Source organism: Elephas maximus, chromosome 15 (assembly GCF_024166365.1).
Source record: "Elephas maximus indicus isolate mEleMax1 chromosome 15, mEleMax1 primary haplotype, whole genome shotgun sequence".
Lineage (NCBI taxonomy): Eukaryota > Metazoa > Chordata > Mammalia > Proboscidea > Elephantidae > Elephas > Elephas maximus.
In genome coordinates, this window is record NC_064833.1 from 41,916,607 (window position 1) to 41,931,937 (window position 15,331).

General features: G+C 38.3%; 1 protein-coding gene across 1 annotated transcript; it reads left to right on the top strand.

The window, feature by feature from the left end:
- Positions 1-243: 243 nt before the first annotated feature.
- On the top strand, positions 244-15,111 carry FBXO43 (F-box protein 43). The gene is given in 8 exon segments (XM_049853896.1): positions 244-266; positions 539-574; positions 576-607; positions 1,387-1,391; positions 4,033-5,513; positions 10,596-10,698; positions 14,554-14,757; positions 14,863-15,111. Coding segments are annotated over 8 exon segments (2,133 nt in total).
- The last annotated feature ends 220 nt before the right edge of the window (positions 15,112-15,331 follow it).

Below are 15,331 nucleotides of genomic sequence, written 5' to 3' on the forward strand. Positions count from 1 at the left end.
GGGCCTCCCACGGCCCCGCGCCCCGTTTTCTTTTTCAGGTGCTGGGACTGGAGAGGCTCCCTGAAGCCGTTCATTTCTTAGCTCCCTCCGTTTCAGGTGACTCCGACCCATCCTCTGCCTCTCCGCGCCTTAGCCCTGCCTGCTCCAGCCTGGCCTGGGGAAGGTCCGGGAAGGGACGAGCAATTGACGCCCTGGTGAGACCGTTAGCGGCCTCACCCCACAGATAGCACCACAGGAGAGTAAATGACAGCGCTGCACCTCACACTGTATGGTCAGAAATCCGAATTTGGGAAGCTTATTCGTTTTCAAGACTAGCCGGAGAAAACAAGGATATTAAAATTACTGTTGTGTGAAGGCTGAAGGCAATTCACAATGATTTAGGCCTTTTCAAGTGTTAAAAATAATCTGGGAAGCATGCATGTAGTTTATGTACCCTTCATATTTTAGCATTCGATGTGCTGTCGCTGCACGTTTCAATTAATTGTTCAAACTAAAGTTTTTCTCTTTAAGTGGTACTACTTTGGCATGAATTTTAAAGCCAGAATGACAGATTTTCTTGTTTGGACGCCTACCTAGCTGACATCTAAGAGCTCGACATTTACTGATGGTAAGATTTTCCACTTTAACAGATTAAGGAAATTTGGTTTTAATATGGTTAAATAATAAGTATTTCAGTCTCTGATAAGTGCTTTGCTTTTTGTTGTTGTTGTTAAAGAGCACTGTAGAGATGTGTTCTCTACACTTTTATCAAGAGCTTGCTCTTAAAAAGTGAATATCCAAGAGGCTTGTTTGATCCATCAGTGAGTTGTTGAATCAGCAAAATTAAGTAAGTGGGGATGCATTCCGGAGCGTGAATAATTTTAAAATTAGGCTTTGAACAAGATTGATGGGTGGTTGGGACGAATGTCCTGGGGTAGTAGAAAAAAGAAAGTGATGACAAAAGCACGCTGAAGGCACCTTCAAATGTGCAGATGAACAGAAAGAAATTAGAAAGTTTTCGTCTGTCTGTAACAAGCCTTGGCCTTAGTGGCCTGTGGTTTTTCAGTTAGGCCGCATCTACACCCGCACAACTTTGTGTTAACAGTTTGCCTCTTGTTTCCCAAATGCTAGTAAGGTGAGACACCTAGTGGTCAAGTAGCAGAATAGTTAAATCTTTAAAAACTTTTTACAAGGGCTGTTTAACCTAATTTTCTCTGATTTCTTGAGTGAAAACTGTTACTTGATAGAATGATTCTCATAGATGGAGAAAGCAATCCATAAGTTGTTGTTGTTGTTAGGTGCCGTCGAGTCGGTTCCGACTCATAGCGACCCTATGCACAACAGAACGAAACACTGCCCAGTCCTGCGCCATCCTTACAATCATTATGCTTGAGCTCATTGTTGCAGCCACTGTCAGTACACCTCCTTGAGAGTCTTCATAAGTGGAGGTTTAATTTGAACACACATTCTATCTTAATATAATATTCTGAAAACATGAACATTGTTTTAAAATTTTATATATGCATTTATAATTTTATAATACAAATTATAGAAAACAAAGTTGAATAATCTTGGCAAGATAGTGATTCTCAAAGTCTAGATGTAGATCAGAAAGGGGCATGTGTGAGATTTATCAAAAAGATATATAGGTTTAAAGGATTGAAAAACACTGACTTAAATACTTTGCCCAGTAAAAACGATCTTCTAATGATCATGCCATAAAGAATTATTTTTATTTTACAATTAGAGTAGCAATTGTTACCAAAAAAAAAGAAGGGGTATGCTCTCATATATTTAATCGATGTAATTTAGGGATAAATAAATTATTTTCCCAGAACTGTCCACTACAGTGTATTTTCCCAGGATCTTTGAATAGAAAAAAAATCATCAAGTGTTTGGCCTGGAGAAAACTTTGAAAGAATGACAGTTTCTTACATTTTTCACAATGTGTCAGCATTCTCATTATTTCCATTCTGGTTGTTCCATTCCATTAATCTAATTTCCCTGTCCCTCTCCTTTACCTTCTAATCTTTGTTTTAGGGTAAATGTTGACGGTTGAATCTCATATAGATGATTTTTTCAAGGAACTCAGTACTCACTGGTGATATTGTTTATTTTATGAGCCAATCTATTATTTAGCTGAAAGGTAACCTTTGGGAATGGTTTCAGATACAAGTTTAAAGGGCATACCAGGGTGACAGTCTAAGGGGTTCCTCTGGTCTCTACCAGTCCAGTAGGTCTGGCCTTTTCAAAGAATTTGAATCTTGTTCTACATTTTCCTCCCATTCTATCTAGGACCATCTATTATGTCCCTGGTCAGAATGGTTGGTAGTGGTAGCAGGACACCATCTAGTTCTTCTGGTCTCAGGATAAATGAGGACGTGGTTCATGTGGGCTGTTAGTCCTGTAGAGTACTTTCTTCTTTGAACTTTGGTTTCCTTCTTTCTCTTTGCTACAGAAGAGTAGAAACCAATAGCTGTGTCTTAGATGGCCGCTCCCAGCTTTTAAGATCCCAGGCACTACTCACCAAACTAGGATGTAGAACATAAACTTTATGAACTATGTTGTGTCAATTTACTGAGTTGTCCCACGAGACTATGGCCCTAAGCCTTCAAATCCGCTAAACCAATCCTGCGAGGTATTTGGTTATGTCTAGGAAGTATCCTGTAACCATGCCCCCTATGTGCTTTATTATATATATGAATATATATGCAACATACACAAACATGTATGTACATATGTCTACAGATACACCTATACATACACACACATATACTCACATATGCCTTCCTATACACATATATATATACATATCTACCTATATAACCACACACATATTTTTGTTGTTATTGCTATTGTTGAAAAATTGTTGTATATGTTATGTTATAGAATTTTATAGCATTTACTAAAAACATCTCTTATTCTTGTGTACTTCTTCGTGTCATCATTTACCTTGGTCAGGTTGTGCTTAGTGCACCTGCACTCAGTATTGCCTTTCCCGTCACCAGAAATAACAAATGCCTGCTGTTTAGAAAGTGATTTCTCTTCCCTCCCACTCCGTGGTAAGCACCAAAGAATGTTGCTTTCTGTATGTATACTTATTCTTGTCTTTTCCCAAAAGTGAGATCATACAATATTTGTCCTTTTGTGATTGACTTCTTTCACTCAGAATAATGTCCTCCAGATTCATCTATGTTATGTTTTGAAAACTCATCATTATTCTTTATAGCTGCGTAGTATTCCATTGTATGAATGTATGATTTGTTTATCCATCCATCTGTTGATGGGCACTTAAGCTATTTCTGTCTTTTTGCTGTTAATCACAATGCTGCAATCAACATAGATGTGCATATGTCTATTCATGTCACTCCTGTTAGATCTCTAGGGTGTATACCTAGGAGTGGGATTGCTGGATCCTAAGGTATCTCTCTTTCTAGCTTTTTGAGGAAGTGCCATACCTTTTTTCCATAGTGGTTGTACCATTTAGCTTTTTTTTTTTTTTAAAGTAGTTTTGTTTACATCTCAGAACCTTGAAAGGAAATGTCCAACTGACTAATTTAGGCCAGCACAAATAAACTAGAATATAAAACTAAAAATATGTACTTTAGTGTTGTTAAAAATCACAAGGAAAGAGCTCAGTTGCTAACCAAATGGTCGGCAGTTTGAATCCACCAGCAGCTCCTTTGAACCCTATGGGACAGTTCTACTCTGTCCTATAGGGTCGCTATGAGTCGGCATCAACTGACCCAGCAATGGTTTGTTTTTTTTTTTTAACCCAAAAATGATGCTGCCAGATTTTTTCTCTTCAAATATAGCTCAAGAAAATATTTGTGTATGATTCTTAGACAATGGTTAGACAAATAATCTATGAATCTTTATAACCTGAAAGTTTTAGTTTTTATGATGCCATGAATTTATGTAGTATAAATCCAGTATATTATGGAGTAAAATTTTCTGCTATTATCTGTATACTTATGCCAAATAATGTATTGTGGTGTAACCTGTCTGCTCACTCCTTCCAAAGGAAGAATAAAACTTGTTTTCACTTTGCAGAAATTGATTTCGAAGATGGAAAGGCACTCAGTTCAAGCTAGCACGGGAGCAGGAAGTGAGGTGGACTCTCCCACTGTTGATTTGAAGTCCTCCAGCTTTAAAGACTTTTGTCCCACATCTTCACTTCAAGATAGTGGCTACAGTGAGTTATTAAAATCTTGCAGATTTGATAATGCAGATAAAGAATTTTTTGGAAAGAAAGAAGAAGGCCCAGCATTAATCCATGAACACCCTGAAACTTCAAATCTGGGCTTAATACATCCTTTAAAGTATCCCACTCAAGAAAAGAGATTTATCTTCCCTTGGAAGGAAAAGGAGAAAACCCCAGAACTTTGTGAAACTCCTAAAGTCAGTGGAAAAAAATTTTTACCACGCAGAAGGTTGAATCTATCTTTTGCTCTTCTACAGGGGGAATTTGAATCACAAAATCGTTCTCTAGAAAGTAGTGTAAGCCAAGTTCTCCGTGAAGAAAAAAATATTCCAAGCAGCATTTCAGGGTTCCCAAGGCAAAATAATTTTAGTCCTTTAGTTACCAGCACTTTAAAAACAGAAGAAGCTACTTCCAGCAGTCAAAAATTGAGACTTAATTTTTCACAGCAGAAGACTTCCACAATAGATGATTCCAAAGGTGAATGTAGCCTGTTTGAAGTTGAATGTATATCTCCAATTCAGGGCAATAGTTTTAAAGACTCTGTCACACATGACTTCAGTGATAGCAGCTTAAGTGTTAATGATGAGAATACATATCCTGAACTTCTGGGCTCTGTTAGTGGAAGAACTTGTGGAACAGATGAAGACATATTTGTGACTCCAGTAAGTAATCTTGTTGCAAACATTAAATTTAGTGCAAGTAAAACACTTTCTCCTTCAACTCAAGTGAGAGACAATGCTTCAACACCTGAAGACAGTGGTTTTAATTCACTCAGCTTGGATAAATCAGAAGATTCCCTCTCTGATCAGGAGGGTTCTTTTCAAGAGCTACTTCAGAGACATAAGGGAACCCTCAAAGTGGGGGACACCATAGGAAAGTCAAGGCATCTTGGAAGGTTGAGAAGACTGTCCACCCTTCGGGAGCAAGGCTCACAGTCAGAGACAGAAGAAGAAAAGCAGATCAACCACTCTGACTCTAAAACCGAATCAGCAGCTGCTTCAGAAATCTCCGAGAGTCAGCTGAGCTGTGACAGTAAGACTGGGGACTTGATTTTAAGCTTTGAGAATTTATCAAATACCCCAGCTCTGCAGTTAGTACATGAGCTCTTTGTGAACAGCAAAAGGAAAAGATTCCAGCAACATGGTACACATGAATTCCTGGGAGAAATGGATGGGGGGAAAATAGCTGTACTGCAGTGTGTGCTTGCAGGACTGATTGGCAAGAAAATGGGTATAGAAAAACTGGACATCTTAACAGAATTAAAATACAGAAACTTAAAGCATATTCTTGCTATGGTTTTAGAGTCCTTGACTGCAGAAAGCCTATGCAGGTAAGAAATAAAATGTCTTTATGAAGTAAAACTTCCTTTTATCATTTTTTAAGTTAGGAAGTTTTTCTAGGAAGTAGGAAGTTTTTCTATGAGTTGTTTTTTCGATCCTTGGTTGTCCTACACTTTATCAAAGGCAGCTTAGGTGAACTAGAACTTGCTGATATAGTTCTTCTGTTTAAAAATCTGACTTAGAAGCAACAATATAGTCTTTTCTGCATAGTTAAAATTCATAATACTGTGATCATTTGGAAGTTCCTAAAAATTGAACTTTTATAATGGTAAGCCTTTATCCATGGAAGTTGCTTAATGACATTTAATTGTTCACATTCTATTGTCAGATTGCAAACATATTAAAGGTATGACACTTGGTCAGTAATAAGTAATGTAAAGCATTATGGTGACTGAGAAATGGCAGCCTAGAGAGGATACCATTGAGTTATTTAATCTAAATTGTAGAATCCAAGGACGGGGATTAGTTTTCATGTTAGGGCTTAGCCTTTTGAGAGACCAAGGAAATATAGATTATCTCATTGACAGCATAGCAGTGGAAGTTAATTAATTAGGAGAATTTCAAGAAATTAGAAACTGAAGAATTTGCTATTTTAAAGGAACTACAGTATATTGTAGAATTAAAGAGAAACTAAGCCAGACTTTGAGGAGTATTGAAGGTGGGAACCAGGGTTGCAAAGTGAAGTGAGACTGTGTTCATACTGGTGATTTTGAGGAGTTGCAGGACTATCAGAAGACAAGACCCTTAGGAATGCCATGACTAGGAAAGAGGGAAACCATGTGGAATGGGATTTCTGCAAGGTGATGTTTTGAGGAGAACATGAGGGAGAGTTAGTGAACCTCTTTCTTGACAGGTATATGTTAAGAGCGTTTCCTCGAGTCCTTGCTATATTTATGGCCACTAGTTCTGTTGTTAACACATTTCTTCACTTCCATAAATTAATTGTAGGCTATAGAAGAGAACTGTAGAATTTCACAGCCAAAATCTTCTGAGGTATCTAGTCCAATCACAAATTTTGCAGACGAGGAAACTAAGCCCAAGAGAAGTTAAGTGCCCTGCCGAACGTCCCTGAAGAAGATAGGAATGGTTCCAGGTCTACAACCTAGCTCTCTGATTTCTAATCCAGTATTTTTCCCACTAGCTCTTGTAAGGTTTGAGGCCCTTCAGAGTAGACTTGATGGGAAATGTGTTTCGTGTACACCAAGCAGGATTAATAAACAGATTAGTGCACCCATGCTTTCTAAAAATGTTCAAATGAGATAAAAAATTTTTTTTTTAATTAAGGAAATGGCTAAGGTATAGAAATGTTATTTTTATATGCTGTAGTACTTGGATACACACCATTTAAAAATAAAAAATTGGATGACACTTTTGTGTGCTCCCTTGTGTGAGCAGTTGATGTTCAATCATATTTCAACAATTATCTTTCCTGCTCATCCCTCCAAATTGATAGTATTTGTATTGCCTAATGTATGTATAGAAACCCTGGTGGTGTAGTGGTTAAGTGCTATGGCTGCTAACTAAAGGGTCGGCAGTTCGAATCCACCAGGTGCCCCTTGGAAACTCTATGGGGCAGTTCTACTCTGGCCTATAGGGTCGCTGTGAGTCGGAATTGACTCGACGGCACTGGGTTTGGTTTGGTTTTTAATGTATGTATAATGTCAGCAGTGCTTATTCTTTGTGTGTATATGTGTGTGTTTTAAAGCATTCTCATATAGTTATTTAGTTTTATTTAATTGTGCTTTGAGTGAAAGTTTACAACTCAAGTTAGTTTCTCATACGACAATTTATACACACATTGTTATGTGACCCTAGTTGCGCTCACTATAATGCACACTCCTTTCTACCCTGGATTTCCCGCGTCTATTCAACCAGCTCCTGCCCCTTCTTTTTGTCTTCTTAACTCTCCTCCAAACAGGAGCTGCCCATTTAGTCTCATATATCTACTTGAACTGAGAAGCGCGCTCTTCACGAGTATAATTTTATGTCTTATAGTCCAGTCTAATCTTTGTTTGAAGAGCTGGCTTTGGGAATGGTTTTAGTTCTGGGTTAACAGAGCATCTAGGGGCCATGTCTTCCAGGGTTCCTCCAGTCTCAGACCCTTAAGTCTAGTCTTTTTTACTAGGATTTGAGTTCTGTACCCCACTTTTCTCCTGCTGTATCAGGGACTCTGTCGTGTTGCCTTCAGGGCGGTCACTGGTGGTAGCCAGGCACCATCTAGATCTTCTGGTCTCAGGCTGATGGAATCTCTAGTTTATGTGGCCCTTTCTGTCTCTGGGGCTAACATTTTCCTTGACTCTTTGATGTTCTTCCTTCTCCATTGCTCTAGGTAGGTTGGGGCCAGTTGATGCATCTTAGATGAGCAGTGCTTATTCTTGGTAAGGTGAGAAATGATAGTTGAAATTAGCTATGGCAAACACCCAATTATATAGCTCATTTCTTCCCCATCAGTGGATGACATTCTGCCTATTCTTCTCCTTCTGTTTAATTATAAGGCACATTTATTGATTAGAGATAGGCGATAGCAACTGAAACAGTTATGGAGCTGGAAGAATAGTAGTGTTGACAACTCAGCCATCACCTGGGACCCTCCACAAAAAGTGACTTTTCCCCCCCAACTTTCTCTTGACCTTCTTATTCCCTTTGAGTGATTTGTTAAGTTAGAGTAATACAAAAAAAGATCAGACTAACAGATGGGGCAGTTGAAGAGTCACTTTTTCTTTAATAATGTAACCAATGTTACTTGTAAAAAAGCAATCACTAGACCTAAGTTGTGTTTTTCTTTAGTTGCTTCATTCTCATAAATGCTGACTTATAAAATAGAAAATTTTTGGTGCTGCCCATAGTAATATTTATTATTTGACACCTAATACTTCCAATGAAGAATTCATTGTTCTTATATTTACCTATGTAATCAAAATGACACCAAAACAAAACCCATTGCCATCGAGTCAATTCTGACTCATAGCAACCCTATAGGACAGAGTAGAACTGCCCCATATGGTTTCCAAGGAGCGCCTGGTGTATTCAAACTGCCAACCTTTTGGTTGGCAGCCATAGCTCTTAACCACTACGCCACCAGGGTTTTCCCACTCACAGTACCAAATTCTGTCTCAGTTATCTAGTGCTGCTATAAAAGGAATACAACAAGTGGATGGCTTTAACAAAGAGAGTTTATTCTCTCACAGTCCAGGAGGCTAGAAGTCCGAATTCAGGGTGCCAGCTCCAGAGGAAGACTCTGTCGGCTCTGGAGGAAGGTCCTTGTCATCAGCGTTCCCTTGGTCTGGGGGCATCTCAGCTCAGGAACCTCCAGTTCAAAGGACACGCTCTGCTCCTGGCACTGCTTTCTTGGTGGTATGAGGCTCCCCGCTCTCTGCTGCTTCCCTTTCTTTTAATCTCCTGAGAGATAAAAGGTGGTGCAGGCCATTCCCCAGGGAAACTCCCTTTTCATTGGATCAGGAATGTGACCTGGGTAAGGGTGTTACAATCCTACCCGAATCTCTTTAATATAAAATTACCATCACAAAATGGAGGACAACCACACAATACTGGAAATCATGGCCTAGCCAAATTAATACACACATTTTTGGGGGGACATAATTCAATCCATAACATTCCACCCTTTGGCCCCCCAAAAATCACATCCTTGCAACATGCAAAACATATTCACCCCATCATATAATAAAAAAGTCTTAGCTCCAAGTACAAAATCCAAAAATTCCTCTTCATCTGGGAAATCTAGAATACAAGTTATCAGCTTTCAAAGGAATAACAGCAGAATACACACAAGCTAGACATTTCCATTGCAAATGGGAGAAGCTGAAGGAAAAGAAGGGATAACAGGCACCAAGCAAGTCAGCAGAACACATTACATTAGTTTGAAAATAGTTCTCTGAGACCATTTACACAATGGCCCTGCCCTCCGGAGTCTAGATATTGGCCATACCCTCTGGATTCTGAGTGAAGGCCCCTCAGCCCTGGCCTTCAGCTCCGCCTTCCAGGCCCACTGGGACAGCAACTCTGCTCCCTCAGCTTTAGGTGCGCCATTCTCCTAGTCCACTGAGTGGCGACTCCACCTTTAGAAACACCAGAGGCTGTCGCTCCACTCTTTGAGACCCCTGAGGTCATGGCCATACCTTTTGAGACAGAGGCAGCTCAGCTTCTTGTGTTCCTTGTCTCTTTAGCTTCTGTTTCCTGGTTTCTTGGCTTCTCAGCTCTGGGGCCTCACGCCTGCATCTGCACTGCTGGGGCAAGTGTTGCAAAGCTCAGTAGCTCCACCGATAAGTGCCCGGAGGCACCCCACTCCACCAGGAAGCCTCCTGCACACCAGCACTCAGCTCTCTGGCTCCATGGGTCTATAAGCCTAGCTCCACCAATAAGCACCAGAAGGCACCCAACTCCGCCAGGAAGCCTCCTGCACACAGGCACTCAGCTCTCTTACTCTGTAAGTCGGCTCCAGTGCTGTCTCTCACTGGTCTCGGTTCTGCTGCCGCCAGTTCTCTGCTGCTGCCTCTTCTCTGCCGCTGCATGTTCTCTGCTGTGCTGGTCCTCTGCTGCTGTGGCTTCTTTATCCATTCAGTTTCAAAACCACTTCCACATTTTAGGTGTCTGTTAGAGCAGCACCTCACTCTCCCAGTTCCAAAATGATAGAGATTTTAAAAATACAATAATAGGAGAAATTGATAAAACTTCTTGTGCTACAAATGATAATCATTTGCAGCATACCATGTTCCAAGTTTTTAAACTTAGTGCCACTTATGAAGTTAATTTCTCTTAAGCAGCCTCCCTTGGACACATATTGGCATTCTATGAAACTATTTTTCCCTCAACCATTTCTAAGGTAGTCATCTATCAACATAATGCCTGCTTATTTTTAATATTTTAATAGGAATTCTTTCATATGGCAAATCAAAATACAAAAGAATATTGGCCAAGTCCTATTTTAAATGTAAAATTAGGTTTAAATGTACTGTCCTAAATCTTTAAACCAAATTTTTCCTATTAATTACCATGCACAAAACATGTTCATCTTGTGAATATATACAGTATAAGGACTGATCTTTTTGTTCTAGTGTTTGGAGAGTAAGCAGAAATTGGCGTGAAATTGTTATTCAAGATAAAAAAGCAAATCGGAGGAGAAAATTTTATATCACACAATTGAAAACAGATTCTGAGGTAATGTGTATAATACTTTTCTAAAATGGTTTGTATAAAAACTTAATAATACAATATTGCTGAACAACCTGATTTGGTTTTCCTGCTATCTTTTTTACATTTTCCAATTAGCAAGCATTCACTCATAAACTCTTTTCCAAAATTTCATTTCCACTCAGTCCTTATAGTAGAATAGACTACCTAGCATCAAGAACATCCTGTTTTTTGTGTGTGTTAATTTGGATCCTATTCATAATTAGATATTCTTATGGCATTTTTTGCTAGTCTTTTGAGTGGATATTATGTGCCAGTAACTGTGCTAGTTGCCCAGATTACAATGGCGATCATTTCTGACACAGTCACTGCTCTCTTGGAGCTCATAGAATCGTGGGTAAGAACAAGTAAACAGGTAATTACAATGCAGCAGTGCCCTGGGTTCTACAGGAACACTTAAAAGGGGTGTGTCACTGATACTTGGGAATCCAGAGATGGCTTCTGAGAAAAAAGTGCCATCTAAGGTGAGACCTGAACAACGCATTACGAGTTAGCCAGGTGAAGAGGACAGAGCAGGGAGCTTCAGAAGAGGGAATAGCATATATGCTGCCTAGAGGTGAGTGTGAACATGGCAGATTGTACTTGCGAATCGTCATAAACTTGTAGTTCTTTCAAAGATTTGAGGTGCAGCTTTGCAACTACAAGAAAAGTCCTGTAGAAGCTGATGACGGTAATTCTTCCTAAGGACGGAAGTTGATGTAGCAGGCATCTGATGAGCTGTGGCACCTATATTTGATTGTAAATTCAACATTTATATCTTTCTTAGGCATTGGTGCCAAAAGAAACTCTGAGACTTAACTCTTTTATTTTTGTTTTAGTAGAAAGTATTTCATAACATACTAAAAATAAATTTCTAATTTGACTAAATATAGTAATTAAAAGGAGCATAGGATAAATATGAACACCTAGGTATAGATTGGTGAGTTCTCATTACAATGAACTATCAGAGACTCTTGTTTACTAAAATTTTGGTTTTCCTTTCTACTTTAAAGAAAAATTTTACCCTCTCATCTGTGGTGTGACCTTAGAGCTATTGTGAGCTCCTGCCTACTTACCGCTGCAGCTGCTGGCTCTGGGGGCTTATGATAGGATGTTCACTGGCCTTAGGAACATGTTTTTTAGACTGCTGCCCTGCATGCTAGGGACAAACTTACAAAACCATTTTCTTTTAAGCAAGCACCTGTTCATTTTAAACTCTTAGCTGCATACACTCCTTACCTCTTACAGTGAAGAGATTATTCTGATTATTCTAGATAAAATATTGTATCCTCACATTCTGGCCACCACTTTTATTTTTTTAATTTGGTTTCTTAAAGGACTATAATTTTTTCCTTACTTGAATTAAAAAAAAATGTTTGCTTTTTGTTTTAATTATCTTCCAAGTAATACAAGTGATTGTTTGAAAAGTCAAATTGCACTGGAACGTTATAATGAAACCCACCACTCTCCTACCTCATCCCTTCCTGCTCTCGATTCTTGTTCCATCAAGGCAGTCATTGTCAACTCTAGTTGTTTCTTCTGGAATTTACCTCCATATGTCTAAATAGCATACTTATACTGCTATTTCTTGATATTTTTTCTACAGATGGATTAGGTTAGTTCTCTAACCTGGCCCTACCACGACCTACCTACTTCCTCTCTGAGTTCCTTTTTCCTTTTGTCTTAAGAATGTAATTATAGACCATTTGGTGCTAAATCAGAATTAGGTCTGACATTAAAATTGGGTTGAGATAGTTTTTCACAGATATAAGATGTAGTACATTAGGGTTATACTTTCTTATATAACTTTTTTTCCCCCAGAGTTGATAATTGCCCAGTTTTTTTCTCTTTCTTTCTGTTTGGTGTTTCTCTCTACAGATCCCTGATTCATCCCCTGTAAGTCCAAACAAATTAAGTATTCTATCAATTCCTTCTTTTCCTCAAAGACATCCTTTCTGGTGCTCTCTGCCCTCCTATTCTGAAACGGACTGATTGCCTTATACTGAACTATCCAAATGCATCATTAATCAAAACAGAAAAATTACAAAACAAAGTTGTTTCATGGTTTTCCTCATCCTTCTATAGTGTAACCGGAAGTGCCTTATACGTGAAAATTAGAAGGCATAAATCAGATTTGTGTAAAAGGATTTCATTTTTATCTGTTTGCTTTGGAACGAGGAGAATGTGGTATCAGAATTGAAATACCACACCCTATCCACTTGATTTCTTAATTTACTGTATTCGTCACCCTTTTTTCGTATTCATGGAAATAAACAGTTTCAGGGTGATTCTACTTTCACGTTTCAGTATTTTGTGGTTCTGTGATGATGCATATGTTTTGAAAAATTTTGGCACTCAGGAACATGTACTTTGGTTGATTGTTTTGCCTCTCATTGTTCAGAAATAGTAGCACATGTTTTTAAGCAATGTGAGGGCAGGGGTTAGAATGTTTTATTTACCTGGCACCTATTAGATGTTCTATAAATATTTGTCGAATGAATGAATGTTTCTTCCGTGGCTAAAATTTGCTTCAACAACATATGTTTGTTCATTTTTTTTTTTTTTGGTGCATACACAATCGCCATATTTACCAACTGCATTGAAATCCAGTGGCCATTTTCCTTTTAGTGTGCTGTTGTGTCGTGCACTTGTGGCCTAGGCCAAAAATCATTTCATACACATGGAATTTCAGAAAGATATACTGAGTCCTTGAACAAATTCAATGCGTTCACCTGTATTTGTTCTAATTTTTGAAAACCAATATGCATCCATTACACTTGCACATATATTTTTAAACTGTAAATCGCATACAATTTTGGGACCAGCTAATCTCATTTCCTGTACTTATCATACTGTAATTTCTCATGTTTTAGCTCTTTCACAGTCAGGAGTCAGTTATGGCAAAGGGAAACTATCAAGGGGGAGGAAGCACAATTACAGCTGGACACATGAGGAAATCCACCTGTAGTACATTTTACTTTGTTAATTCATTAAGGATGCCAGTTTGTTAAAAAATTTTAACTTTTTACCATTTTTTTCCCATTACAATCCTTAACAAAATAGAAGGCTTATAAGGATAGCTCCTTGAAAGTATTTCTTACCTGAATATTTGAATAATGTGGGAATCTAGCTCCAATGAGAGAGGCTTTGTTTTTTTTTTTTTTCTTCTCCTTTTAAGATATCAAAGCTGTGTAAAACTTAACTATAAAGATGAATCAGTACCAGGTATTTGTAAAAACCAGCCGAAGAAATTGGGATTTATGGTCAAACCAGGCCTGTTGTTTTTCTGACATGTAAGGTAAGAAACCTTCAAAGATTTCTGTGATATCCCATAGCAAACTGTAAAAAGGTTTATCTCTTTTTTAAACCTTATCTTAAAACAGAGTTTGGTTAACAAGTTTGTGGGTCAAATCCAGTACATTGCCTGTGTTTTAAAATAAAGTTTTATTAGAACATAGGCATGGTCTCTTATTTACATATTATCTATGGGTGTTTTTGCTACGACAGCAGGGTTGAGTAGCTGTGACGATGTAGCCCACAAAGCCTAAGATATTTACTATCTGGCCCTTTTTGGAAAAGTTGGCCAACATGAGGCTTAAATTAAATGGAAAAATGACCAATCATACAAACCTGAAGCTAGCATTTATTTTATTTTTTTTCTTTTTATACTTCTTTGACTTTGAAGTGTTAAGTGAAAGAAAAAATTTTTTTTTTTTTCCTAAAAAGCAATGGTTAGGGAGATAATTGTAGCAGGGTGAAACCATTTAAGTCCATGTGCATCAGAAAGTTATCCTGGAACTTTTCCGATATTGTACTATTGACCCGTCTCATCTTTTACCACAGGGGGCTCTATTAAATGTTGAGGATGCTGCAACTCGGGTCCATCTTATAAATCGATCAGCTTTAAGATCTGTGCAAGCGCAGGCTAGGACACCAGGTTCTCAGAGAGAACAAGTTCCAACGTTATCTCCTTGGGGAGAAGTTTTGACACCTATAGCAAGTTCTTCTGTTACTCCCCTAAGTAGTAAGCAGGAAGAATATGTTAAGGTGGGTATTTCTCATACGTTATTAGAAATAAATATTTACAGAATTTAAAATAGAGTGATGCTGTCTATGAAACTGGAAGATTCAGTGCGTATGCTTTTACTGCAGGTTGCCAAAACACTTTTTATCGATGAAGCATTAAAACCTTGCCCAAGGTGCCAATCCCCTGCTAAGTACCAGCCATATAAGAAAAGGGGACTGTGTAGCCGCACAGCCTGTGGCTTTGAGTTTTGTGTGTTATGTTTGTGTGCTTATCATGGGTCTGAAGAATGTAGTAGAGGAGCAGCAAAGCCAAGGAATAGAAAAGATACTCTTCCAGGAAGTGCCCAGAGTAAGCGGAATTTAAAACGCCTCTAAAGAGACTTTCAGTATAAAGAAGCACTCCCCTTACGCAGTGTTTTATTTGCCTGACGTAAAATTATGAGTATTTTGAAAACATGCAAATCTTCCCATTAATAACAGATGATGATTTATTTCCTATATTGTATATATTATAATCTATGTCATTGTATGTTCTCTTTAATGAGTTTTGGAGATTTTTTATTTTATTGTCATTTTTATCCATTTTAATAACTTG